Here is a 17372-nt window from a genome sequence, read left to right on the forward strand (position 1 = left end):
AGAAGATATGAACAGACACTTTTCCAATGAAGACATACAAATGGCTAACAGACACATGAAAAAATGTTCAAAATCATTTGCCATCAAGGAAATTCAAATCAAAACCACACTGAGATACCACCTTTCGCCAGTTAGAATGGCAAAAATAGACAAGGCAAGAAACAACAATTGTTGGAGAGGATGTGGAGAAAGGGGATCCCTCCTACATTGTTGGTGGGAATGCAAGTTGGTATAGCCACTCTGGAAAACAGTGTGAAGGTCCCTTAAAAAGTTAAAAATTGAGCTACCCTATGATCCAGCCATTGCACTACTGGGTGTTTACCCCAAAGATACAGACGTAGTAAAGAGAAGGGCCATATGCACCCCAATGTTCATAGCAGCAATGTCCACAATAGCTAAATCGTGGAAGGAGCCGAGATGCCCTTCAACAGATGACTGGATTAAGAAGTTGTGGTCCATATATACAATGGAATATTACTCAGCTATCAGAAAGAATGAGTTCTCAACATTTGCTACAACACGGACGGCACTGGAGGAGATAATGCGAAGTGAAATAAGTCAAGCAGAGAAAGACAACTATCATATGATTTCTCTCATCTATGGAACATAAGAACTAGAATGATCAGTAGGGGAAGAAAGGGGATAAAGAAAGGGGGGGTAATCAGAAGGGGGAATGAAACATGAGAGACTATGTACTATGAGATAGAAACTGAGGGCCTCAGAGGGGAGGGGGGTGGGGGAATGGGATAGGCCGGTGATGGGTAGTAAGGAGGGCACGTATTGCATGGTGCACTGGGTGTTATACGCAACTAATGAATCATCGAGCCTTACATCGGAAACCGGGGATGTACTGTATGGTGACTGACATAATATAATAAAAAATCATTAAAAAAAAAAACAAAACTAAATGTCTCAAAAAGTAAAAAAAAAAAGAAAAGAAAAGAAAATAGATACATGAACTCTGACCTTTCTGGTAAGCCATTTTTAAGATGAAAAAACAGTGACCCAGCCCAATTATAAACAAGAGGAGACTTCATAAAAGACACCCTAAGGAACCATTGGCTTTACTTGTTCTAGGTCCCAGGGAAAGGAGGACATGCCGAGCCCCTGGCTCACTCTCCTCTCCTTTCAAGATATTTAAGGTTTGTCATACTGATTTTGCTCTCCAGCTTTGAAATGCAATCAGTACCCACCCGCACCCGCAGAGTGCTAAGGTTCAAAGGAAGAAAAGGCCTACAGACAATATAGGGACCATTCCTTGTCTTTTTCCCCTCAGCTCCACTATGAATGAGCATCTAATCTGGGACAGAGGTTGACTAGAGTATTTGTTATTGGAGAGTAGTGGTAACACTTCAAAATGGCCTGAATGGGGACTAGTGGTTTACAGAGAAAATCCTATTTGAAAATCCTTCGTTCAGGTGCTGTTTATTCTAACCAAAATGAGTTAGATCTAGTCCGACAAATCTTCAATTGCACAGATATAAAATGACCCGAGGAATGCTATCAGTTTGCTAGCAGTTGTTTCATGGAATCAGTATAAATGTTTTCTCCATCCAAACTCGTTGTTAAACACAATCAAAATCCCCTCAAGGAACCAAGGTCAGTGCCTCTCACACTTGAGTGTGTTGATAAATCACCTGAGATCTCACCAGGGTGTCAACTGAGAGGCAGGCCTGGGCGGGGCCTGAGAATCTGCATCTCTAACAAGCTCCCAGGGCAGGCTGAGACCACACTGACTACCAAGGGTTGGGAAAACCTATCAGGATCTTGTATCTGAGGATGACGAGGCATCTTTGGTTAGATTTCAGACAGAAGATTTCTGGTGGCCATAGACATTGTGCATGTGCAGAAAAAAAAACTGAGTAACCCTAAGGCGGTCCAGGTACACTGAAGCCCGTAAGTTGTGGATGCTGGGAGACTGGCCCGGATCAGCTCAGCCACCGCTATACCCTGTTCCCCAAACTCGTGCTCACTACCCAGCAATGGAAGCAATCCATTTGGACGGTTGAAACCACAAATGATTCTTCAATGTCAAGTTCACTAAACACAGGTGTTATAAATGGCTGTCTTTAATTAAATTTTCATGGTATGGTTGTATTTTAAATTTTCATTAATGAATACATAAATATTTTTTAAATATTTATTTATTTATTTGAGAGAGGGAATATGAACAAGGGTGGGCGGCCAGAGGGAGAGGGAGAAGCAGACTCCCCACTGAGCACAGAGCCTGATGGCAGGACTTGTTCCCTGGACCCTGAGATCATGACCTGAGCCAAAGGCAGACATTTAACTGAGCCACCCAGGCGTCCAATACATATTTTTTTAAATATGTACTTTCATGAAGGCAGAGGCAGTGTTCTCTCCACTTAAACATGCTGCGTCCATGTCCTAAAGAAGGGCCACGCCATGTCATGGTATTGCTTACAGAGCAGCTGTTAAGCAGAGGCTAGGAAGCAGAACTGAAGTTTCCATCTCTGCTACTCAACTTTCCTATGAGCCAAAACAGTGACTTTTTCTTTTAATAAAATTCAGGAAAAATACTGATTCTGGGCTTATCATCTTGAAGCTAGCTAAATTTTAATAAAACTCAATTTTAACAAAAGGCAGTACAATTATTAAGATCCAACTTCCATACGTTCCCCTCCCCACCCCCCCCCACCCCCCGGTGCAAAAAAGGTGGTTTCATTAAAGCACGGGGGACAGGACCCATGGGCAGAAAGAACAGCCCCAACTTCCATGCTTCTCATTTTTAAAAATTTTTTAAATATTTATTTCTTTATTTGAGGGTTTTATTGGTCCCGATGGAGGGACAGAGCGAGAGAGAAAATCTCAAGCAGACTCCCTGCTGTGCAAAGAGCCCAACTCAGGGTCTGATCTCACGACTCTGAGATCATGTGTGACTTGACCCAAAATCAGGAGTCAGACACTTAACCGACTGAGCCACCCAGGCACCCCTATGCTTTTTAACAAGTGGTAACACAGTGCTCTGTGGATCCCTCAAAGTCACCTGGGATGGTAGGTATCAGCTGGGTCTCTTTTTTCTGCCAGAGTAGCTCTGCTGTTAACTATTTTACATAATTATTATACATAATGGGATTCTGTTAAGATTATATTCACAGAGTTCTGTTTAAAAATCAGCTCATAGTCTACAGCCATACCACCCTGAATGCGCCCAATCTCGTCTGATTGAAAACCAGCTGATATTTACAGTGTCACTTTTCAAACAGAAAAACATAGGCTTACCTTCTGGTATGTTTTGTGGGGGTTTGTAAGTGAAATCAGTTGAAAAATCTGGCCCCTCACAGAGACGATGACATGCTATTGGGAAAATTGGTTCTAATAGAGCAAGACGTGCTTCAAAGTAGTCCCTTATTGTTTCTTCTGCTACTCTTGAAAGTCTAGTCAAAAAATACAGTAAGAGTTGTTATTATTAATGTAGAAAATAACCAGGAGTCATATTATCAAACTGCTGAATACCAGTGAGGCCTTCCCATATCAACCTTTAAAATAAATGTAACTTCCTACTCATCCTGCTTCCCCACTCTATTTTTCTTTAGCACTTAGCATCTGACACACTATCTGTCTTACTGTCTATGTTGTCACAGGGAATTTAGGCTCTAAGAGGGCAAGTCTTCTCCCCCTGCTGCTGTCTCCATCTTCCCAGCCTTCTGAATAGTTCCTGGTATACAGACAGACTTATCTTTCTAATGAAAATGAAAATTCTATTAATAAATTTGAGAACTGCCATACACATCTTTATAGTACTTAGTTTAGAAGGCAGTTAAATAAAATGATCAGTGCTAACTCAGGAAATATTTTTAAACAATCTTGCTGGGAAGGTAACCAACTCATTTGGTTTGCCCAGGATATCCCAGTTTTAGGAGTGGCAATCCACTGTGTTGGCTCACGGACACACAGAGAAATTACCATTTGGGTAAGGCTCCCAGCAAAGGCTGCTGATGGGCAGACTCACCACATACATGTCCTTTTGGTTTGTTTTTTTTTGTCTCTCGTCTGAAATTTACCTTACTTTCTGCTTAGAATATATCCTGGAATTGGAATAAGCATCATGCAGGCATGAAGATCCAAGTCACACCCTAAGGGTGGTGGAGGGGAAGAGGGGAAGAGTGGCTTTTTCCTGCCCACAGCTGCCTACCCATGGACTCCCTGTTATTTTGAACAATAAACACCTTACTTGTATTTACTGTTTGTGAAGTTTGTTATGTGTTGCCAAAATAATTCTTTTTCTTTATTAGTTTCAGAGGCAGAATTTAGTGATTCATCAGTTGCATATAACACCCAGGGCTCATTACATCAAGTGCCCTCCTTAATGCCCATCAGCCAATTATCCCTACCCACCCCCACCTTCCCTCCCGCAACCCTTAGTTTCCTAGAGTTCAGCGTCTCTTATGGTTTGCCTAATGGTCCTTATGGTGGTTCTTAATTTTCATTTTATTTTATTTTTCCTTTCTTTCCCCTATGTTCATCTGTTTTGTTTCTTAAATTCCACATGAATGAAATCATGTACTTGTCTTTCTCTGACTTATTTTGCTTAGCATAATACCCTCTAGTTCCAACTACATGGTTGTAAATGACAAGATTTCATTCTTTTTGATGGCTGAGTAAGCCGAAATAATTCTTTAGAAAAAAGCTTCTAAATTACCTGTATGAACTTTCGACTGAAATAAAATGATTTAGAATTCTTTTGAAAAAGCATGAAGTTGAACGGATAAACTGCGGTACATCCAGACAATGGAATACTGTTCAGCATTAAAAAGAAATAAGGTATCAAGCCATGAAGATATGGAGGACCGCTATGTTTACACAGCATTATTTACAACAGCCAAATTATGGAAGCAGCCAAGTGTCCATCGATAGATGATGAATGGATAAAGAAGAGGTGGTATGTATATTAGTCAGCCATAAAAAGTGAAATCTTGTCATTTGCAACATGGACGGCTCGAGAGAGTAGATAGAATGCTAAGTGAAGTAAGTCAGAGAAAGACAAATACCATATGATTTCACTCATATGTGGAATTTAAGAAACAGAACAAATGAACAAAGGAAAAATAAAGATCCAAACCAAAAAGCAGACAACTATGGAGAACAAACTGATAGTTCCCACAGGGGAGGTGGGTGGGGGATGGGGGAAATCAGCGAAGGGGATTAAGAGTGATGAGCACTGAGTAATGCACAAAGCTGCTGAATCACTATATTGTACACCTGAAATATAATGCTATGTTAACTAACTGGAATTAAAGCAAAAAAAAAAAAAAAGACATGGAGGAGTCTTCAATGCATATTACTAAGTGAAAGAAGCCAATCTGAAAAGGGCAACTGCATGACATTCTGGAAAAAGCAAAACAACAGAGACAGCAAAAAGGTCAGTAGCTGCCACGGGTCAGGGGCAGGAAGGGATGAACAGGCAGAGCACAGAGGATTTTTAGGGCAGTGCTATTCTGTATGACACTAATGGTGGGTACATGTCATACATTTGTCAAAACCCCAGAACACACAACACCAAGGTGAACCCTAATGTAAACCATGGACTTTGGGTGGTAACTGTCAATGCAGGCTCACTGGTTTTAGCAAATGCACCACTCTGGTGACAGATGTCAGTAGGGGAGGTTGTGCATGTATGGAAGTAGAGGATATATAGGAACTCTCTGGACTTTTGGCTCAATTTCACTGTGAACCTAAAACTGCTTGAAAAAATTATGTCTATTAAAAAAAAAAAGAACTACGGATTAAACAGTTTTAAGAAAGCATGAGGCAAATTACGAGCATAATTAAGATTTTAATGAGATACTCCTAGATAGGACACTGTTAAGTTTGAAAGTTTGAGACCTCAGTAACAGTCAGAAAAATAATTCATATGCCACTTACTAAACTTACGATCTTTTGAGAATAGAAACCTGTCAGGACTTCCACTTAATAATCTTTGTCTGAGCAATTATACACAGGCCATTTTAATTATGATGTGTCCAAACAGACTCTGACTTAACCAGGGTACATTCGCTCACACTTACGTCTCTAAATGATTCTTCAGCAAGTCATACACCAACACGTTGTTAGACTGCTTTGCAAAATGCAGTGCACTGTTTTGGTGCTTTGACAAAATATTGCAGTCAGCTCCACACTCAATTACAAGTCGTACAATATCAGAATTTCCTCTTTTACAGGCCTACGGCGGGGGGGAAAAGGAGTAGTAATTACTTAGCTGTAAAATAAGTTAACTACCAATCTGTGTTTGCCCCTTTCTCCACATGTGAGCCTGGGAGTTCTTTGTGAAGAGAAGGACAAGAATGTTGGACAGGGGGAAGAAAACCTGGCATCAGGTCTCACCAAGGGTTACAAACTGTTATGTAAACCAACAGTGGTACACTCCTTTTACTCTGTGAGCAGTACTGAAATCTGCTACATTCAACTTTACCCCTGACTCCTGGGGAGATGGGCAACTCCGAAAAAGATACTTCTGTCCCAAGACAGAACAAATACCAGGCCTTTCTTCAGGTAGTCAGCTTCGGGACAGGTTCCATCATTGATCAACCAGGCCTTTCTAAGCTCTAGCGTGCTCCATTTTTCAAGTCTCTTAGCATCACAGAATAATTTCAGAATTTCCCTAGAAGCTGCTTTAAAGGAGACTAATTAAGCATAAATACAAATTTGAATTTGGCAAATTTAAGATGGACCTGGACACAGTTCAAAGACCTTTCTAGAGTAAAAAGACCTACATCCATGTTCTCTCCTGTCTGTTATTTACAAAGCTATGGGACTTCAAGTAAGTCCCTAATTCTGAGTCTCACTGTTTCTATTTGTCAAAAGGGGGTCACAGTACTTCTGCCTCAGAACACTGAGGCTGAAATTAAATAATATATTGTAAAGGACCAGGGCAAGCCAGTACGCTTTCCTCCAAGAACAAGGCCATCCGATGTGCTACCACTCCAGACAGTGTTTCTACAGAGTAGGTTTCTAAGCTGTGCAAGTGCAAGGTCAAAGGGCATGCATCTCACGGGGGATCTGACAAATGCCCTTCAAAAGGATGTAATCCAGTGGTTCTCACTGGGGTGGTTTTGCCCCCCCATGGGAATCCAGGCAATGTACGGAGATATTACTGGTGGTTACAGGGTGGGTACTAATGACATCTGATGCAGAGGTTAGGGATGCTGTTACATATCCTACAAATGATCTGGTCCACAATGTCAGGAGCGGGAAGGTTGAGAAGCCCTGCTAGAACCAATTATATGTCCCACATCGGTGGGTGAGAAGAATGTGCTTTCTCCACACCCTCACACTCTGGTAATGAAAATTTTATGTATGATTTCTGAGATGAAAGGTTTTTTAAATTGTTTCAAAAATTTCTGAAAATCTCTCCCCGTGTTTATTTCTTCCAATTCTAAAAACCAATTTAATATACTAAATTCTTAAAGCTTAAGGAACCAGTACCAATAAAACCCCCAACCCAACACAAACAAAAACCAGACCAAAACAAAAAACCAGAAACGAAATTTAAATATGGTTATAGGCAGTCTTATTTAGACAGTAGTTAAATATGCTTTAAGCTCTTCTCTAGGCAGAAGCAACAAACAGTCCCTTGACCCCTTCCTCTCTGGACACTGCCTTCCTCCTCCTCAGATCAACTCGTAAGTGCCTGCTCCATCCAGCATCCACCTCCTCACCCCTGCAATCCCACACCCCTCACACCCAACAAAGGACGGCACCCACACGCTCTCCAGTGCTGCTTCCCACGGCACTTCTCGGCCTCCTTAGGCAACACTGCCTCAGCAGCTGGTGCAGGCCAGCTCCTCCTTGAAATGCTCAGGATACTTCTCTCTCCTATCTTCCTCCTCCTTCTCTGGTCTTTCCTATGTGGCTGCCTCCCATCTCTGGCTTTCTTTCCCTTCTACTCTCAGCCTAGGGCTGTCATTGTGCTACTCTGATGAACCGGAATCTGAATCTATAGCTGACCCCTCCCTCCTGAGCTAAAGGTCCACAGGTGCAACACCCTCTGAGCACTTCCAGCTCAAATGAAACCCCACTCCCATTGTATACTGCCTGAGTTCCCTAAATTAGGAAATAGGATTACCAAGCATCACCTTCAATTACCAAGTCCTGTGAATTCTACCTTCTTAAACCACTCTGGTCAGTCTACCTACTTCTGTCTCCACTGTCACTACCCAGGTACAGACTATTATTTCACCTAATTTTAAAAACATCCCTATAAGTCTGCAAACTGCTTGTCCTTTTAACCAATTTGTTCTCTCTACTGAACTAAGGGACATTAAAAACAACCACCTTTATTCTGATTATGTCCTTCTCCAGCTTAAACCTTTTAGTGGCTCCCAACTGCTCTTAGGATCAAGTTGTCCTAATTCCTCAGCCCGGATGTGGACCATGTCCATGCTCACTGCCCTATGTGTACATCTTTCCGCACCAGACTACTTAAGTATTTGCTGTTTTGAATGTACCTGGTGATTTTTCAATAAGACAAAGTTTTAATTCGTATTTGAGATGTCACCTCTGCTCTAAGCATATGGCAATAGAAGCACAAAAAGGAAAATTAAAATTCAAAAGTAGAGCTCCTGAACCAAAAATGAAACAGCAGGGGCGCCTGGGTGGCACAGCGGTTAAGCGTCTGCCTTCGGCTCAGGGTGTGATCCCGGCGTTCTGGGATCAAGCCCCACATCAGGCTCCTCTGCTGTGAGCCTGCTTCTTCCTCTCCCACTCCCCCTGCTTGTGTTCCCTCTCTCGCTGGCTGTCTCTATCTCTGTCGAATAAATAAAATCTTAAAAAAAAAAAAAAATGAAACAGCAACACAAGCAGTGAGCAAGGTCCACATCCTGAGTGTGGAAGAAGGTTGAGGGGAGAGGTGATCCCAGTCTTGAGAATAACAGAGATTCAAGACCACACTCAGAACCAGGCCCAGTGCTAACTAGGGCCTACACCTGTGCTCTTACTGACTCAGGAAAGACAGCTGAAAACAGGTACTGCAGACAAACACCTACTTGGGTCATTTCCTTGCCCAAAACTGTATCTAGGAAGGGGGCAGTAAGAGAGAGCCTCCATCCCGGGACCTAATGCATGGCTTGGTGTCAGGACCTGCTATGTCCTAATGGCATCTTAAGCCAGGAACCTAGAACTGCCACAGGAACATGCTAGACCAGGCTGGGCCCCAGGAGAGGCAAATACAAAACTATTAAACAGGGAGAGGTAATTAAAGGGGGAGTCATGGGGGAGGCTTTAACAACCTTCCACTCAAAATGGTCAGCAAACCGTAATTCCAAACACACATGAAGAAATCGGAGGCTAAGGAGATGAACCCAGCAAATAATGGAAGTACATCATGTTCTTTTCCACTCCCAGCTCTCTGTGCATATCCTATTCCAGTTCCCGCTTACACAATTCATCCCTGCCAGCTTGTATATCATTCGTAGGATGCAGCTCCGCCACCTATCACATCCACCATCTCATTTTTTTTTTTTAAAGTAATCTCTACACCCAACAATGGGGCTCGAACTTATGACCCCAAGATTAAGAGTCATATCCTCTATCGACTGAGCCAGCCAGGTACCCCACCCTGTCCCACTGTCAATCCACATTGCTGAGCCTGGTATCAACTTTTATGTAATCCCATGGCTCTCTCGGTTTATTCCTATCACATTATTGCTCACACCAGCTTTAAATCTGCTGACCTGTTTCTCCTACACATCTGTGTCCTATTCCCCATCATATTCCCAGCCCCTGGCAGAGTGCCTGGCAATCAGAGGTCCCAACAGGAACATCCCTCAAGACCGAAATGATGTATTTACCTTCATTAGAGCAGTCTCACCATTGCTCTGCTGGACATTTACAAAAGCTCCTGCTTCCAAAAGAATAGCCACTGTAGTTAAAAAGTTCTATTAAAAAAAAAAAAGAGCAAATTTAATTCCCAAAATTCTTTAAAAGTAAGATAGTTTTTGATGACGAAATTTTTAGCCATCAGGAAAAATACTCAGATTCTATCCCAACCAGGTTAGTGAACGTGGTTCTTCACTGTGCTCCACCGTTCAAGGCCCATGCACAGGCATACATAATTTGACAGCAACTTCAACTTGAAGTTTACTAGTTTCAACATAAGAAACTGTATATCAATCCTTTAAAAAGATAATATGTGGGAACATTTTAATGAAATTCTTAATCAAAAGGAACACTTAACTCCAACTGGAAAAGATTCTTAAAAGATTTAAGATTGAAACCAGCATTAGTACATTATTCGGAAGGCCTTTCTCTTTTTTTAAAGTGATCTCTATGCCTAGCATGGAGCTTGAATTCACTACCCTGAGATCAAGAGTCGCTCGCTCTACAGACTAAGCCAACCAGGTGCCCCCGGGGTCCTTTCTCAATATGAATCACTTCCCACTAGATAAATCACATTCTGAAAATTCAATTACAAAGCACTACTCTTGATTAAAAAAAAAAATCTATTCATGACAAGTCCTAGATGAACTGAAATATGAGATTCTAAAGTTATGTGACTATATGAGAGTTGTATTTCACTACAGAAACAGACTCTGTTCTGGTCCACAGGCAGGAATTCCCACAGACTAAGAAACTGATCCCAACCTTCTCAGCCGCATGAATGAGGGCGGTGGTCCCATTCTTCTGTCTGCCATTCACCTTAGCCCCTTTCCTGATGAGGAGCCTCAGCAGGTCGTCTTGCCCTCCTGCTGCGGCGAGCATCACCAGTGTCATCCCGCTTGAATCCTTCATTGGTTTTGTTGAGGAAAAAAACATGTCAATGTCTATCAGAAAAATTTTAGAATTAAGCCTTTTCATCTATGATGTTTCAATATGAAATCACTTAAGTGCACTGATTTAAGCAGTTATTTAAGGTTTTCACAAAAACATGCTTATAATAATCAGAAATATTACAATTTCTTTCATATATAAATACCATAAAATTTTAGAACTTCCATGCTGTAAAGGCCTATCACAGCAACATTCTGCATGACAAATGATGATGAATATTCATACCTTGATGCTATAAAAATGGCAAAGGTATTTATTTATTTATTTATTGCACATTTCAGGTGCAAAAGTCCCCCGTGTTCTAGGTAAACAGGTGAAACTCACACATTCATGATACAGACTTAATTGGCCAAAAGACCTAAGGCTACAAATGACCACTAGACGCGACCTAAGTCCACTCTATTGATGACAGGCTCAGTGAATGCTGTCATCACAAATGGTGGCCTATGTGAATATAGCTGTTGTGAAGTGACAGTTTGGCTACTCAAAGGATAAAGAAGAAAATTCAGAAGCAGGAAACAGGACACTGATATGACTGGTTTCTAAGAGGCTATGACAAAATTGAGAAATTAAAGTACTTTAAAAAGATAAAAATTACATAAAGTTGACAAAAAATAAAAAGGTCATCAATAGCTAAAATATTTCCGATCATTAACTGAAACAAACACATAGGAATACCAAACCATTTATTAAATACCATCTGCTAAAACCAAGTTCTAACAGTGTAGTTAATTTGGCTATAATCTGAAAGCTTAGCAGAATTCACCTGTATGAGCAACCTAAAGGAATACAAAAGAAAAATCAACTGAAGTAAGATAGCGCACTTCCTCTCATTTTTGAAGTATCTTATTACTACAAAAATATTAAAGGGAAAAAACCTTTTTCTAATTTATTAATAAAGACCGAGCTACATTAGTATTAAAGTAGGAAACAAAAATCTGATAAAACCCAACATCCATCCCTGATAAAAACTTAAGCAAGTAAACAAAGAAAGGAAGTCTAGAAAGAGAAAGGCTACTGTCCACAAGAAACCAACAGCAGTACAACAGAAAGAGAAACTCCACACAGAACCTAAGGGCAAATCCCCACTCAGATCAGAGACCGAACAGGATCACTTTCACCAACACTATTCTTCAAAATGTCACCAAATTCACAAAACCAGAAAAATAAATATTACTGGGATAAAAGGAAACAAGATAGTTACTTTTTAGCAGATGATCATATTATCTGCCCAGAGAATCCCAGGCAAGTGACTTAAAAATTATTACGGTAAGAGAATTTCACAAAGTGACTGGAGACCACATGCAAGTGTACACACACGAATCAACAGCTTCACCAAACAAATATAATAACCAGTTAGAAAACAAAATGTGGGAGGAAAAAGATCCTAATGATCATACTAAGATCATTTAAAAATTATCAAATACGTAGGAACACATCTAAAATAAATGTGCAAGAACCATACAAAGGAAAAAAACTTATAAAACTTTGCTTGAGGAATAAATGAAGAGCTGAATGGATGAAGAGTTATCATGTTCTTATTTGGAGACTCAAAATGTAAAAATGTCAATTCTCAGCCAAATTAATCTACAGAGTTCATGCAATTTTACCCAAAATCCCAATAATTTTTTTGAATTTTAACCCCTAGGTATTAAGCCTAAAAAAATCCACCACTAAAGCAAAAATACTAAAGAAGAAAATATAAAAATCTTTTGTAAGCAAGACACCCAAAAGACATAAAGGAAAGGATCAACAGATGTGACTATCTAAAAATAAAAATCCTCTAAGCAAGAAAGACTGAAAAAACAAAAACTAAAAACTAGGAAGAAAGGGTTAACATGCTTTCACTAAAACAAAAACAAAAACACCCCCCCCCCCCATAAATCAGAATGAAAAACTGCAGCAACAGAACCATGGGCAGTTGCTGTGAACAGGTGCCTACCAATGAAAGACCAACAGTGACAAGGACACAAGGAGTCATTTTAAGCCCTTCAGAGCAGCAGAGGTTCAACCACAGACAAAACCAGACAGGCCACAGCTAAACCAAACGGTCACTCTTGGGGCTGAAATCACAAGGTCTATAATTTTCTACATTATACATTTCTACTGTGTTTTCAGTTTACAAAATGAACACTACTTTTCTAATTTTTAAAAAATGAAAAATAAAACGGTACTATGTTAAAAGAGCTACTTCCCATCTTTATTTCATGAGATTTTACTAAGACATATTACCTCTTGGTCCAGGTTATAGTCCTCATTTGAATTAAGTGCAACCTTCACAGCAATATAATCCCCATTTTTTACAGCATCCCTCAATAAATCTATAATGAAAGAATTAAGATAAATTAGGCTTCACCTATCTAGATTCATGAAAAGGACCTCCAAAATTCCTAACTACTCACTACTTGGAATTGCATCTGCTGTGGTAAAGTTCTCATCTTCCCCATCAAGATGCTTTTGAAAATCTTCTAGTTTCATCCATTCCAATTGCAAGTCCATGCCCAAACTCAAAATCTGCTGTCTGCCATCTGGAACACAGAAGAGCCTTATTAATACACATTTTTCCCCCATAACAATGCTGTTTTATTAAGTTTGTGGTGTCTTAACCAAAGTTTTATATACACTTGTAACATACTTCATTATGTAATTGAGTCTTTAACTAAATTTCTGCTTTTCTTGGTCAAGTAATACCAACGATCCACATTTAGATGTCTTCGTGCTTCAAAGGCATAAAGTAGGTAATCTATTAATTATAAAATAATGAACTATGAATTTTAAATACAAGATTGAGTAGCTTAAAGGAAGAGAGAAAAATCACAGGGATTCAGTAAGAGGAATCTCTTAACATTTCTATCTTTGGCCATTCTTCTTGGATATACACCGTCTCCAAATCAGTTATGTAAGTAAAGCCATTCTAAATGTGTAAACCAAACCTGTACATAAATAAGTCACTGATCTTACAGACTCAGCTCCAGCTCCTCCTCCTAGAAGCCCTCTGTGCTCCCTTCTACCCACAAAGCAAGTGCTAGTTAACTCCCTCATCTGTCTGACCCAGGGGCTTTCCTAACCTTAGGAAAGGCCATGTTCATCCACTACTGGCAGTGCAACAAATAGGATTTGAGCATAACTCATTGGGAGTACTCAAAACAACTGCGCTATTTTTAAAGATTTTATTTATGTACTTATTTGGGGGGGGGCAGAGAGGGGCAGAGGGAGAGGAAGACTCTTAAGCAGCCTCCATACCCAGAACAGAGCCCGATGTGGGGCTTGATCCCAGGGCCCTGAAAATTATGACCTGAGCTGAAATCAAGAGTTGGACGCCCAACTAACTGAGCCACCCACCCAGATGTCCTTCAACTGTGCTATTTTAAAAAAGCAAAAAGCATAAATATTTTATGGTAAGAGTTAAGGTATTTTCACCTAAAACCAATTCCTCAAACTATACAAATGTTAGGCAGTTAACCTTGCCATAGAAATGAAGTTTGTAAAAGACATGCAAAGAAATGGAAGGAAATTCTTCCAAAGCTTTCAACTCAAACCAACACTTCTCTTTGCTACCCAAGAGCATTCCATCGTAGAAACATCACAGCCTTGGGAGCTACACATACTGGATTTTCTGTATCCCAGCTCCAGATGTCAGTTGCATGGCTCTGAGTAAGTCATGTAAACTTGCTGTACCTTACTTTCTGAATAACAGTAATGGTAATAGTAAAAGCAGCTAACATTCAGTGAGAAGTGTTAAGGTATTTACATAAATTAGCATATTTATCCACACACAATAACCTATATGAGCATACATGTTACAGGTAAGAAAATAGGGGCGCCTGGGTGGCACAGTGGTTGGGCGTCTGCCTTCGGCTCAGGGCGTGATCCCGGCGTTATGGGATCGAGCCCCACATCAGGCTCCTCCACTATGAGCCTGCTTCTTCCTCTCCCACTCCCCCTGCTTGTGTTCCCTCTCTCGCTGGCTGTCTCTATCTCTGTCAAATAAATAAATAAAATCTTTAAAAAAAAAAAAAAGAAAGAAAACAAGGCAAAGAGGTTCTGTGATTTGCGCAGACACACACATCAGTAAGCCAAGAGCCATATTCTCACTGAGACGTATCTGAGCCTACAGCTGAGCCTCCCTCTCTAGCTTAGGACCACAATACCATGGAAAGATGTGGGAAGCAGGACAGATGAGGGATTGTATCGATTCAGATACCACCACCTAACTTACAGGACTGTTACAACAACAACATACAACATAAATAACAAGAAAAGGTATGCTGTAGCTTGGATTTTGGTCTCTAACATAGCCAACTGGTTCAAAATCCTATGTTCATTCCTACCAAGTATTGGATCTTGATTCGGCATCTGGTAGTTATAGCCTTTTCTATTTTTAATAAACTTTACTAACTTTAATAAACTTTATTTTTAGTAACACTAAAGAGTGTGTTAGGAGGTGAACATCCGTGAACACAGCAGTTAATTGAGCACAGAACTACTCTGGGGCCTAAACACTCCCCCACTCTGCCACCCCCCACCACAGCAATGTCATGGATCTGGAGTTTGAATCTGTCATTCCCTTTTGTTCTTTTTAAAAATGGTTTTGCCATAAATACATATATCCTAAAAAATCTACAGTTGTTTGTTTCTTAGCTTTACAAAAATTGGTATTGTGTGCCTGGGTGGCTCAGTCAGGTAAGCATCTGGCCTTCGGTCATGATCTCGGGGTCCTGGGATCAAACCCCTTATTAGGCTCCCTGCTCAGCGGGGTGTCTTCTCCCTCTCCCTCTGCCCCTCCCTCCTGCTCATGCTCCTACGCATGCCTGCATGCAATCTCTGTCTCTCAAATAAATAAAATCTTTAAAAAGAAATTGATATCTACAATAGCTAATTTTGTGTGTCAACTTGACTGGACTAAGGGATGCCCAGATAGCTGGTAAAACATTATTTCTGGGTGTGTCTTTGAGGGCCTCAAATCAGTAGAATGAACTAAAGATCTGCCCTCATCACTGTGGGCAGGCATCACCCAATCCTCTGCATTGAGCTGGGACCTCCATCTTCTGCCTTAAGACATCAGGAATCCTGGTTCTTGGACCTTTGGGCTCCAGGGCTTACACCATCAGCTCTGTGGTTCTAAGGCCTTTGGACTCAGACCGAAATTATACTACCAGCTTTCGTGGGTCTACATTGCAAATGGCAGGTTGTGAAACTATTCTAAACCTTCATAATCACGCATGCCAATTCTTCATAACAAACCTCCTTTTATATATACATCTTTTTGATTCTGTTTCTCTGGAGAATCCTAACTAATACAGTATCATACTGAGGAAATTCTTTATATATTTTGAGAACCAATCCTTTGTTTTTTTCACCTTTTGTAATGGGAACTTTGATGAATGGAACTGTTTTGCAGTCAACTTTATCAGTTTTTTCTTTTATGGTAGTTTTTGTGTCTTGTTTCAGAAATCCTCCCCTACCTCCAAGGTCTTAAAGATATGATCCTTTATCCTCCAAATACCTAATATCTAACTATCCCCCTTATATTTAAGGCCTTAATCCATGAGGATTTGGTTTTTGTGTATGGTTTCTTCCACATGGATAACCAAGTATCCTCACACCATCTATATATAAAGAGCTTATCTTCCCCCCCAGATGTGTGTTGCCACTTACCATCTATCCAGTTTCCACATCTGCAACAGTCCTAGTCAGAGGGCTCTACTCAATTAACTAATGTAACCTTCCGGATGCCAAGTAAATACTGTATCTAGTTCTACGGTTTTATACAGCAGGTTTTGATAACTACTGGGATAACTGGTTTTGGCTTTTCGTTTGTCTTCAAAAGAAATTATAGAATTGTTTATAAATTCCATGAAAAATTATGTTGGGAAGTTGACTGGAACCACAGTGACACTATAGACAAATTGAAGAAAATGGCAAATTTATAATATTGTGCTTATTAATAAAATGGTATAAATTTTAATAACTTCCAAAAAGTTTTTATAATTTTCTCCATACAGGTCTTACAGATCTTCATATACAATATTCTTAGCAATCTTTTGAAAGTGTTGCTACTGAAAATTTTCTCATCCCCCTACCTTTTTTTAATTGAAGTGTAGTTGACACACGTTACACTAGTTTCAGGTGTACAACATAGTGATTCAACAACTCTATACCTTGGGCTATGTTCACCACAAGTGGAGCTTTCATCTGTCACCACAGAACACTATTACAATACCATTGACTACATTCCCTACATTGTACCTTTTATCCTGGTGACTTATTCATTCCATAACTGGAAGCCTGTATCTCCCACCACCCTTCACCCATTTTGCCATTTGTCCTATCCCCTCCCCTCTGGCAACCACCAGTTTGTTCTATTTATGGATCTGTTTCTGCTTTTTATTTATTCATTTGTTTTGTTTTCTAGTTTCCACATATAAGTGATATCATATGGGGGTATTTGTCTTTCTCTGACCTATTTCAGTTAGTATAATACCCTGTAGGTCCATCCATGCTGCTGCAAATCTCATTCTTTTTTATGGTCGAGTAATATTCCATTGTGTGTGTGTGTGTGTGTGTGTGTGTGTGTGTGTGTG

The 17372-nt window shown here is 40.2% G+C and overlaps 1 protein-coding gene across 1 annotated transcript in view; it reads right to left on the reverse strand.

Annotated features, from left to right (window-relative positions):
* MPHOSPH8 (M-phase phosphoprotein 8) overlaps positions 1-17372 on the reverse strand; it is a 68018-nt gene that overhangs the window by 10343 nt on the left and 40303 nt on the right. Inside the window, exons 6-11 of the mRNA XM_045797149.2 lie at positions 13191-13316; positions 13021-13109; positions 10603-10743; positions 9810-9896; positions 6030-6184; positions 3244-3398 (exon numbers count right to left, since the gene is read on the reverse strand). Coding sequence (XP_045653105.1) covers positions 3244-3398; positions 6030-6184; positions 9810-9896; positions 10603-10743; positions 13021-13109; positions 13191-13316 — 753 coding nt within the window. The remainder of the gene's footprint in view (positions 1-3243; positions 3399-6029; positions 6185-9809; positions 9897-10602; positions 10744-13020; positions 13110-13190; positions 13317-17372) is intronic.

Source organism: Ursus americanus, chromosome 10 (assembly GCF_024610735.1).
Source record: "Ursus americanus isolate L20-20 chromosome 10, mUrsAme1.1.p, whole genome shotgun sequence".
Lineage (NCBI taxonomy): Eukaryota > Metazoa > Chordata > Mammalia > Carnivora > Ursidae > Ursus > Ursus americanus.